The sequence below is a fragment of the Nicotiana attenuata genome, unplaced genomic scaffold, assembly GCF_001879085.1.
Source record: "Nicotiana attenuata strain UT unplaced genomic scaffold, NIATTr2, whole genome shotgun sequence".
Classification (NCBI taxonomy): domain Eukaryota; kingdom Viridiplantae; phylum Streptophyta; class Magnoliopsida; order Solanales; family Solanaceae; genus Nicotiana; species Nicotiana attenuata.
In genome coordinates this window covers 51,582-63,452 of record NW_017675544.1, presented here as the reverse complement: position 1 = coordinate 63,452, position 11,871 = coordinate 51,582, and the positions used below count along the sequence as shown (strand labels likewise).

At 40.1% G+C, this 11,871-nt stretch overlaps 1 protein-coding gene across 1 annotated transcript; it reads left to right on the top strand.

Annotated features, from left to right (window-relative positions):
* The first annotated feature begins 4,974 nt into the window (after positions 1-4,974).
* Positions 4,975-5,551, top strand: LOC109220188. Its single transcript, XM_019384650.1, has 2 exons — positions 4,975-5,002; positions 5,094-5,551. Exons 1-2 carry the CDS (start codon positions 4,975-4,977, stop codon positions 5,549-5,551), a joined length of 486 nt encoding a protein of 161 aa, XP_019240195.1.
* The last annotated feature ends 6,320 nt before the right edge of the window (positions 5,552-11,871 follow it).

Sequence of the window (11,871 nt, the reverse complement as noted above, 5' to 3'; positions counted from 1 at the left end):
TTTGATTGCATTAATTCTAAATGTCAAATATGTGTGGAATCAAAGTATGCTAAGCATCTTTATAAGTCCGTTGAAAGGAATTCAAGTCCTTTAGACTTAATTCACACAGATATTTGCGACATGAAGTCAACACCATCTCGCGGTGGGAAAAAGTATTTTATTACTTTTATTGACGATAGCACGAGATACTGCTATGTTTATTTACTTAATAGTAAAGATGAGGCAATTGATGCTTTCAAGCAATACAAGAGTGAAGTTGAAACGCAACTAAACAAAAAGATCAAAATGATAAGAAGTGATAGGGGTGGCGAATATGAATCTCCTTTTGAAGAAATATGTTTGGAAAATGGCATTATTCACCAAACAACTGCCCCTTACTCTCCACAATCTAATGGAATTGCGGAGAGAAAGAATCGAACATCGAAGGAGATGATGAATGCGTTGCTGATAAGTTCTGGCTTACCACAAAACTTGTGGGGGGAAGCTATACATACAGCTAACCGAATAATCAACCGTGTACCTCATAGTAAAACACAATCCATTCCTTATGAGAAGTGGAAAGGAAGGAAGCCTAGCTTGAAATACTTCAAAGTGTGGGGGTGTTTAGCTAAGGTACAAGTTCCTAAACCTAAAAGGGTTAAGATAGGTCCAAAAACGGTTGATTGTGTGTTTATTGGATATGTAACCAATAGCAAGGCATATCGGTTTCTGGTTCATAAGTCAGAAAATCCTGAGATTCACGTTAATACGATAATAGAATCAGATAATGCTGAATTCTTTGAAACTATTTATCCGTATAAAAAGGAAAGTGAAGTGACCTACCAAAAGTCAAAACGACCTCGGGAGGAAATAATAGATGGTATGCCTAATGAGGAAAATTCGAGAAGAAGTAAACGTCAACCTCGTACCTTCAAGGAAGCAATGTCTTCCTCAGAGGCACAATATTGGAAAGAAGCTGTCAATAGTGAAATAGAATCCATATTGAGCAACCATACTTGGGAATTGGTTGATCTTCCTCCAGGTAACAAAACGTTGGGTTCTAAATGGATTTTCAAGAAGAAAATGAAAGACGATGGTACTATTGACAAATACAAGGCAAGACTTGTTGTCAAAGGATTTAGACAACGAGAAGGTCTTGACTATTTTGACACATACTCGCCGGTAACAAGAATTACATCCATTCGGATGCTAATAGCGTTAGCCGCCTTGTATGATCTTCAAATCCATCAAATGGATGTAAAAACAGCCTTCTTAAATGGTGATTTAGAGGAAGAAATCTACATGGACCAACCTGAAGGGTTTGTGGTTCCAGGAAAAGAAAAGAAGGTGTGTCGACTTGTTAAGTCTCTTTATGGACTAAAACAAGCACCCAAGCAATGGCATGCGAAATTTGACCAAACAATGTTTTCAAATGGCTTTAAGATTAATGAAAGTGATAAATGTATTTACATTAAGAACGTTCCAAATCATGTAGTCATTGTTTGCTTATATGTTGATGATATGCTAATAATGAGCAAAGACATTGCCGACATTCAAGCTACTAAACGCATGCTTGCTAGTAAGTTTAATATGAAAGACTTAGGAGTTGCCGATGTAACTCTAGCAATAAAAATCCAGAGGACTCCTCAAGGTCTAGCTTTGTCTCAATCACATTACGTGAAAATGGTATTTGAAAAATTCAAACACTTGGAATTTAGAAGTGCAAGAACTCCAATTGACTTAAATCATCATCTCATAAAGAATAAAGGTGAAAGTACGTCTCAATTGGAGTATGCTCGCGTGTTGGGAAGCTTAATGTACATCATGAACTGTACACGACCTGATATAGCTTGTGCGATAAGTAAACTTAGTCGATTCACAAGTAATCCCAACAAACATCACTGGGTAGCAATGAAACCAATTCTGGGATATTTGGAATATACCCAAGACTACGCTTTGCACTACAATAAATATCCTGCGGTTATCGAAGGATGTAGTGATGCAAATTGGATAACCGGCTCAACAGAAACAAAGTCCACAAGTGGATATGTTTTTACTGTTGGTGGAGGAGCAGTATCTTGGAAGTCTTCCAAACAAACGTGCATTGCTCGCTCTATAATGGAATCAGAGTTTATAGCTTTGGATAAAGCCGGTGAAGAAGCTGAATGGCTTCGAAATTTTTTAGAAGACATTCCATTCTGGCCAAAACCTTTGGCTCCTATTTGCATACATTGCGATAGTGAGGTTGCAATAGGACGGGCAGGGAGCGTTATGTATAACGGAAAGTCTCGTCATATACGACGAAGACATAACACCGTTAGACAACTACTTTCTAGTAGAATTATCACTATTGATTATGTAAGATCAAAGGATAATCTGGCGGATCCGATTACAAAAGGCTTAACTAGAGAGGGAGTTGAGAAATCATCTAAGGGAATGGGACTATGGCCGAGGACAAGTCAACATGGCGGTAACTCTACCTAGAATTTTGGATGTTCCGATATCTAGGTTCAAGGAGCTCAAACAAAGTTGTCATTGACCGGTTCAACATTGTCAAAATAAAATCTTTGGTCCATTCTCGTGATGAAGACAATGTTCAGTAACAAGGATAGAACTTTACACGTTCTTTAATGATTACCTAAGTTTGATGAGGTATTTATCAAATAGTGTCAATCTAAAGGATTACACATTTAGGAATCACCTATGTAAGTGTGAAGTGGAAGCCGCTTCAATGAGAATTTTGTAAGGCCAATTCTCTACGCACTTATGAAACCAGGCGGTGTTCATGGCTAAAACGAACACAACAATGAGAACCAAAAGAAGGTTAAGGGTTGGTTGTGTGACATATGGTTGTCTAGGTATACACTAAAATTCGATGGTTCAAAGATATCAAATCTACCGATTGACCGAGTATATCCGACATATGTTCACTACGGAAAGTTCAAAGTGAAACCTACTTATCCAGATGCAATTAATCCTTACTTGCAAAATCACATAGCTTTCATCTATGATCTTTCTTGATACAGCCATTCCCATTCATGTGGGGGATTGTTGGACTTTAAGCCATTGGGCTTTAAAGTAGAAGAATTGTGAATTGGAAATGGAGGGAAATAAAATGGAGGGAAATTAAAAATTTGAAGAAGTGAACTTTTGTCTTGCACTTTGTCCCTCATTGGTGAGGGACAACCACATTTGTGTGCTTATATATAGAATCACTTCTTAAAGCTCTTAAAAGGAGTTGAAGAAAATGAACCCTCGCGCTGTCGTCGTCGCTCGCTCGGCTCGACTTCGGCTTTGGTTTTGGATTTGGATTTGGATTTGGATTTGTCAAATGATCGATCGATAAGATTATTTTTGGACAAAATTTATTTAATTATTTAATAATTAATTAAATGCCAAATCACTGCTGAAAATACGCCAGAACCCTGCTGAAGGTTCAGAGGGCCTCTCTGACCGCGGTTCTGCCACGACCGCGGTAGAACCGCGACAGGCAGCGTATTCTTCTGAAAAGGCACCTTTTCCAAACACCTCTTCTGATAATTGCCTATAAATTCTGAGGCAAGGCTCCATTTTCTACACACCAAAAATACTCCAGAACTTCTTTCTTTCTGAATATACTGCATCCTAATTCGCAGTCTCTCTCTCTCAAATTCGTAAGTGTGATTTTGCTCCGTTCTTTGAGTTCGTTGGTATCCTGCAGTTTGTATTGCCACTGTTGCAGGAAGGTTTATTCCGTTTTATCCTGGGAGGATTTAATCCATTACCTTGGCAACGTGTGAGGGGGTTAAAATTCCTTAAGGACACACAAGAAAATTGTGGACTCGGAATATTTCTTAAACTCTTCTGTTTTTCCAGTTTCTTCTATTTTTCTAACAGTTTTTTCCTGATTTTTGGTTTAACACAGTAACGCTCACAGTGGGTGCTTCCGTCGTTATGATTAATCTATACATGTTTTAGTTGTTCTCTTTTCTGTAATAGCAGTTACTTGGTTACAATATGTCTTCTAGAATAAATATAGACAATTAATTGAATTGTCTTATTAGTTCACTGTTTTGAATCTCAAAGTATAAGATCTGTTGTAAGAATATTTCCTACAAGTTTAAATGAACTTTGTGCATTTGCATGACAATTAGAGATCAATTAATTTAATATGAACAAAAGGGTTGCTAAACCCACGTAATCAATCATGGAAGTAACTATTGTTGTCTTTTAACTGATGTTGCCTTATTTCCCTTCGTTTGGATCTAAGTTATGTTTGTTATTAAGAGGCAATTTTCTCTTGAATGTGTTTATGAATCTAAATTGTGAAAAGGTGTTGGTAATCTGAACAATGTTAAAGATTCATGTAGTCCCGATCAATTTCTCTGAATCACAAGTGTTTCGTGCATAAATTAAGTTGCTTTGGTTATCATGTTTTGTGTACGTTATTTAATGCCCACGATTCTGAAGTTAACACTGAATGCTCCCTTCTCATATTTTTGCCAAATCTACTGGTTTTTGCCTTTAAATATGAGAAAGGGGTAGTTAAATATTTTAAATTAAAATATATTTTACAACTATGATGTTGTTTAAGTTCTTATAATATTAATTCTAAGAATTAACCTTTGGGGTAATATAGCATCCTGCTTATATTTAAAGCCAATCAATATTTTGCTTAAGTTGATATTTAAAGTTAATTATTCTGTGATGTCATTTTGTGTTATCTTTTGTGTCATGTATTTGAGAGTAGCCACAACATCTTGAGTACTTGACATAAAACAAATAAAGTTATTTAATCACATAAAGTTTGGTGGATAAAATTTACAATGACATCTATATGGTCCAATTATCTCATTAAAATGGTAACCCGGCCCTACAGGGAGGTAACCATTTTGGTGAGATTGATTGGAATGAGATAGTAAACCTTTAAGTTAAAATTATCTTATGCCCACAGGCACGGATAACTTTTTTATGTATTTTGGTTTACTAGTCTAATAAAGTTGGTAAATTCTATGCATGGGTTGCAACCTCTGCCCACAGGAAGGTCTAGAATTTACTTAAAATCGGTATTTTACGCGATTCACCTTTGATGGATTGTACGTCATAGCTTATGTATGTTTATCCTTGTTTTGTAGTCTTTACCGCTTTTCCTACCGCTATTTTTAATGAGAATGCTCGAATTCCAATGCTTTCTGGTGACAATTATGCTGAATGGAAGGAGAAAGTCCTTCTCACTTTAGGGTGCTCGGATCTAGACCTGGCACTCCGTGTGGATGAACCACCTATTCTCACGGAATCAAGTATGCCAGCTGCTAAGGCTAATTATGAGCAGTGGGAGCGATCTAATCGCTTAAGTTTAATGCTCATAAAAGCTCACATAAGCCAAAGCATTAGGGGTTCTATCCCTAATAGCGATAAGGTCAAAGCTTACATGAAGGCAATTGATGAACAATTCATAAGCTCTGACAAGGTATTGGCCAGCACCCTTATGAAGAGGCTCTCAAGTATGACTTTCAACAAAAGTCGTATAGTGCGTGAGCACATTATGGAGATGAGAGACATTGCTGCTAAAACTCAAGTCCCTCGAGGTTGATATGTCTGAACCATTTCTTGTGCATTTCATTCTCAACTCACTTCCTGCGGAATATGGTCCGTTCAAGATTTCTTACAACACACATAAGGATAAATGATCAATCAATGAACTTTTGACCATGTGTGTTCAAGAAGAAGAGAGGTTGAAGCATGAAACACCTGAAAGTGTTAACATGGTGACTCATGGTAAGAGAAATGCAAAAAAAGGGCAAAAGTGTTCCCATGAAGAAGAAAAGCACCTTTGACAAAGATGCTTGTCGTTTCTGTAAGAAGAAGGGACACTGGAAGAAGGATTGCCTGAAGTACAAGAAATGGCTTGAGAAGAAAGGCAATTTTACCTTTGTATGTTATGAATCTAATTTTACTGAAGTTTCTGATAATACACGGTGGATTGATTCTGGTGCTATAATTCACATAGCCAAAATCATGCAGGGCTTTCTAACTCAGAGGAAACCGATAGGAAGTGAACAATACGTCTATTCTGACAATATGACGCGTTCACGTATGGAAGGCATGGGGACTTATAGACTCATTTTGAAGGATGGTTTTCGCTTAGATTTAGAAAATACTTTTATGTTCCAGAATATTCTAGAAATTTAATTTCTCTTTCAAGACTATCGATTAGTGGATATGATTTCAATTTTCATTATCCTTCTGTGAAACTTTTGAAAGATAATAAAGTTATTGGTTTTGAAAATTTGAATAGAAATTTATATAAACTTGAGCTAGACCCCACATCCGAATGTAATATTCTAACTTTGCATGATAAAGGAATTGGCACTAAGCGATGTATTATCAATGAGAATTCATCAAGTCTTTGGTATAAGAGATTGGGGCACATCTATATTGATAGAGTCAAAAGGTTGGTTAATGATGGAGTTCTAAAAGCTCTTGATTTTTCTAACTTTGAGACTTGTGTGGACTGCATAAAGGGTAAGCAGACCAACAAATCAAATAAAGGTGCGAAAAGGAGTTCTCGATTGCTTGAGATCATACATACAGACATATGTGGACCTTTTCCTACCCCTTGCTTGAATGGTGAGAGATATTTTATCTCGTTCGTTGATGACTATTCAAGATATATGTATCTCTATTTTCTGTTTAATAAATCAGAAGCACTTGATGCTTTTAAAGTTTACAAAATAGAAGTAGAGAAACAAATGGATGCTCAGATCAAAATTGTAAGATCTGATAGGGGTGGAGAATATTGCTAATATTAATAAGCAACTTTATTTGTTATATTCATTGAGATATTCTTTTTTTCCTTAAAAGTCTAGTCAAAATTATTACTCCTAATTAATGCGCCCCATTTTTGGACTAGCTTTTCACATTAATCCATCTTGTAAACATGGCATATTTAATCAAATAGCATAGGGTGAAATTCAAAAATAGCTAGATTTACAACTGGTCGTTCAAAAATAGCCCAGTTTTAAAAGTAATCGATATTTAGCCACTTTTCATGTAAAGATAAATCTGAGCGAAAACACTGTTCAAAACTCGGAAAATATGCCAGCATATTATGCTGGAGTTCCAGCATAAGTATACTTGAACTCCAACATATTATACTAGAGTTCCAAGATAAGTATGCTGGAACTCCAGCATAATATGATGGAGTTCCAGCATAAGTACACTAGAACTCCAGCATAATATACTGGAGTTCCAGCAAGTATATCGGTTCAGCATAATATACTGAAGTTTGGATCACCGGTGCTCCAGTCTCCAGTATATTATACTGGAGCCAGCAAAGTATACCGGTCCAGCATAATATACTGGAGTTCATACACAGGTGCACCGAACTCCAGTATATTATGCTGGACCGATCTCTGCTGCAGCAAAATAGTGGCTATTTTTCATTGACTTGGTAAACGCTGGCTATTTCTGAATGACCAGTCCGAAAACTGGCTATACCGTGCTATTTTAACAATAGCATAACATAGTAATTTAAAAGGTTAATTACTCCTATTGTTTTACACATTGGTAATATAGGTAAGGATGTTGAAAAAATTAGTACATACGCAGAGCCGTCGCAGCGGAAATTGAACGAGGAACGTACCTTCAGTCATAGTTGTTCAAGTGATGTTGAATCGCCTTGTAAAACTTTGACAGAAAACCAAGGGAGCCTTCTAGCCTGTGCCTATCGTAGGATGCTAGACTGATGGAGTCACAGGCGTATTTATAGGTAGGCTAGGGACTCTTAGGCAAATACTTTAGCCCTAGGGACTTCTCCTTAAATTATAACTACCATAGGGACTCCTAATATATGGTAATTTCTTTCCATCAAAGAAACTACCATATATGCATAACTACAGAATATTACCTGATATATTATTTCATTTGGGAGACAAGGTAAATAATTTATTAACTTATATGTGGGTCACACTAGAAGTCTCTATGTGATGACCCAAAAGGTCATCACTTGTTTTTTTTAAAGTAAATTCTGCATTCCGAGGCCTTAAAAACCTCTTTCAGCATCACCTCGATTTGCGTGCGCAGTCCGGACGCGTAGCCGGAAAGTCTATATGTGAAAATCTATAAAAAAAAATGATAAAATTTGGTTATAAAATGAATTAAGTTGACTTTGGTCAATATTTTGGGTAAACGGACCCGGACCCGTGATTTGACGGTTCCGGAGGGTCCGTAGGAAAATATGGGACTTGGGCGTATGCCCGGAATCAAATTCCGAGGTCCCAAGCCCGAGAAATGAATTTTTAAAGAAAATTATTTTCTGAAATTATTTATGAGATTTGGAAATAAATTGTGATTAGAACTTGATGGTATCGGGCCCGTATTTTGGTTCCGGCACCCGATACAGGTCTTATATGTGATTTAAGATAAGTCTGTGAAATTTGGTAAAAAACGGACTTGAAACGACATGAATCGCATCATTTTTGAGAAAATTGGAAATTTGAAGTTCTTAAGAAAATTTCATGATTTTGATGCTAAATTTATAGTTGTTGATGTTATTTTAGTGATTTGAATGCACGAGCGAGTCTGTATGATGCTTTTAGGTTGGTGTGCATATTTGGTTTGGAGCCCCGAGGGCTCGGGTGAGTTTTGGATAGGCCACGGGGGTGGATTTTGGACTTGGAAAATTGAAGGTTTTTTAGTTGTTGCATTGCAGGTCTGCAGGCTTCGCATTTGCGAAGCCTGGCTCGCAAATGCGATATCGCAAATGCGAGAGGCTTATCACAAATGCGAAAGAAGACCAGGCCAGCCAGCCTCGCAATTGCGAGGATTCCATCGCAAATGCGATGCCCCCCCCCCCCCAGCCTATTGTCGCAAATGCGACACTTTGTTCGCATTTCCCAACCCACTTCGCAATTCCCAATATAGCAGAGGTCGGGGTCCGCAATTGCGAACCCCTGTTCGCATTTTCCATGTCTGCGACCTGCAACTTTTATACTTAGCCGAAATTCAACCATTTTTCACATCTTTTCAAAACACAAACTCCCTAGGGCGATTTTCCAATAACAACTCTTCTTCCAAATCGATTGTAAGTCAATTTTAACTCGTTTCCTTCAATCATTAACATCTTTTAACATGATTTCAACTCAAAATCAATGATTTTCATGGGGGAATTTGGGTGTTTTGGGTAGAACCTAGGTTTTTCAAAGTTGGGGATTTGGACCTCGATTTGAGGTCCGATTTCAAAACAAATTATATATTTGGGTTCGTGGGGGAATGGGTAATCGGATTTTGGTTCGAACCTCGGGTTTTGACCATGTGGGCCCGGGGGCGACTTTTGACTTTTTGGGTAAAACTCATTTTCATGCATCGGGGTTGATTCATTTAGCGTTTATTAATGTAATTAAGTAACTTGTGACTAGATACGAGCGAATTGGTGGTGGAATCAAGGGGTAATGCTATAATTGAAACGTGACTTGTTTTGTGGCATCGAGGTAAGTGTTTTGTCTAACCTTAGCTTGAGGGATTAGGAGTCGTGTCTTATTTGCTACGTGTTAATTGTGGAGTACGACGTATAGGCATGGTGACGAGTATCTATACGTCGGTGTCAAGCATGCCCGTGAGTCTTGTATTATAATTGTTATGACCCCGTCGTGGTTTATTGTGCCTCACATGTTACTATCCTCATTGTTCCTTTGCCGGGATGTTTGTTTTGATATTATTATTCCCTTGTCGGGATGTTGTTGAAATATTATTATTCCCTTGACGGGATGTTGTTATATTGTTCTTGTTCCCTTTCCGGGATGTTGTTATATTGCTCTTGTTCCCTTGCCGGGATTCTTTGTGGTTGCTGTTGAATTGCTCTTATTTAACATTTTTCCCTGTATTCACATTATTGTTTTTAATTGTTAAAGAGTATAAAATGGGTGAAAAGGTAATTTGTTAAATATTCGGCTTGCCTAGCTCACATTAGTAGGCGCCATCACGACTCCCGAGGGTGGGAAATCTGGGTCGTGACAAGTTGGTATCAGAGCTCTAGGTTGCATGGGTCTCACAGTTCACAAACAAGCTTAGTAGAGTCTGAGGGATCGGTACGGAGACGTCTGTATTTATCCCCAGAGGCTACCGAGTTAGGAAAAGTTTCACATCTATTCTTTCCTGTCGTGCGGTTTGGTTTCTCAATGCTGATTGAATTTCTATTCTGTTCTCTCGCAGATGCCGAGAACGCGCTCCCTCATCTGCTGACCAGCAGCCTGAGCCCCCAGCAGCAGCTCCTACGAGGGGCAGAGGGCGAGGCCGAGCTCGTGCTAGAGGCCGAGGTAGGGGCAGAGCTTAGTCCCGAGCAGCAGCACCAGCAACGGAGCCTCAGGTTGACTTTGATGACGAGGTTCCGGCCCCAGCAGTTTCGGTGGGCCCAGCTCAGGTCCCAGAGGGGTTTATTGCTACCCCAGTACTCCAGGATGCTCTGGTCCGTCTAGTGGGCCTTATGGAGAGTGTCACCCGGGCAGGCTTGCTTCTTGTCGCACCAGCCGTCTCTCAGGCTGGAGGAGGAGCCCAGACTCCTGCTACTCGCACTCCGGAGCAGGTAGCTCCCCTGTTTCAGACTCCAACTGTTCAGCCAGTTGGAGCAGTTCAGCCGGGCGTGGTAGCCCAGACCGGTGATGGCGCAGCTATGTCTGCCGATGCTTTGTGGAGATTGGACAGGTTCACCAAGCTCTTCACTACTACTTTCAGAGGTGCATCTTTTGAGGATCCCCAGGATTATCTAGACAGCTGTCATGAGGTTCTCAGGAACATGGGGATAGTGGAGACCAATGGGGTCGATTTTGCTACTTTTCGCTTGTCTGGATCCGCAAAGACTTGGTGGAGAGATTATTACTTGGCTAGACTAGCCGGATCACCAGCTTTGACTTGCGAGCAGTTTACTCAGCTATTTCTGGAGAAGTTTCTCCCTATCACTCAGAGAGAGGCCTATCGGGGGCAGTTTGAGCGTCTCCAGCAGGGTTCTATGACCGTTACTCAGTATGAGACCAGATTCATCGACTTGGCTCGTCATGCTCTTGTCATACTTCCCACCGAGGGGGAGAGGGTGAGGAGGTTCATTGAGGGACTTATCCAGCCTATTCGACTTCAGATGGCTAGGGAGACAGAGAGTGAGATCTCTTTTCAGGAGGCGGCCAATATGGCCAGGAGAGTGGAGATGGTTCTATTGCAGGGAGGTGGTCATGGGTCGGATAAGAGGCCTCGTCATTCAGGCAGATTCAGTGGTGCCTCGTCTGGAGAAAGGGATTCGTATGGTAGGGGCCATCCTCCTAGGCCTTTTCAGTCAGCACTTCAGGTTTCTTACGGCGCTTCAGGTGGCCGTGGGCCCCATATGCAGTATTCTAATCAGCAGCCATATAGTGAACCACCAGCTCCTATCAGTGCACCGCTGCTTCAGAGTTTTCAGGGTCGTCGGCCCCAGTAGCCGAGGGCTTATTTTACTTGTGGCGACACAAGGCACATTCCTTGGTATTGCCCTCGAGCATTGAATGGCTCTCAACATCAGGGTTCCCGTGCCATGGTTCAGGCACCGAGTGTTCCATAGCCCGCCCAGCCAGCTAGGGGTGGAGGTAGAGGTGCTAGAGGTGGAGGTAGAGGTATTAGAGGTGGAGCTCAGCCGCTAGAGGTGGAGGCTAGCCAGCAGCAGGCCGTCCCAGAGATGTAGTTTAGAGTGGTGGGGCCCAGCCCCAATGTTATGCTTTTCCAGCCAGGCTCGAGGCTGAGGCTTCCGATGCAGTTATTACAGGTACTGTTCTGGTTTGTAGCAGAGATGCCTCAGTTTTATTTGATCCAGAGTCTACATACTCCTATGTGTCATCTTATTTTGCATCGTATCTGGTCATGCCTAGTGATTCTTTGAGTGCTCCTGTTTAT

What these genes read in the sequence shown, in the direction of transcription:
- LOC109220188 (XM_019384650.1), top strand. Translation starts at nt 4,975, where the DNA reads ATGGGTTGCAACCTCTGCCCACAGGAAG. An exon ending in CAACCTCTGCCCACAGGAAG is followed by an intron (nt 5,003 to 5,093) that starts GTCTAGAATTTA and finishes CTTGTTTTGTAG; the next exon opens with TCTTTACCGCTTTTCCTACC.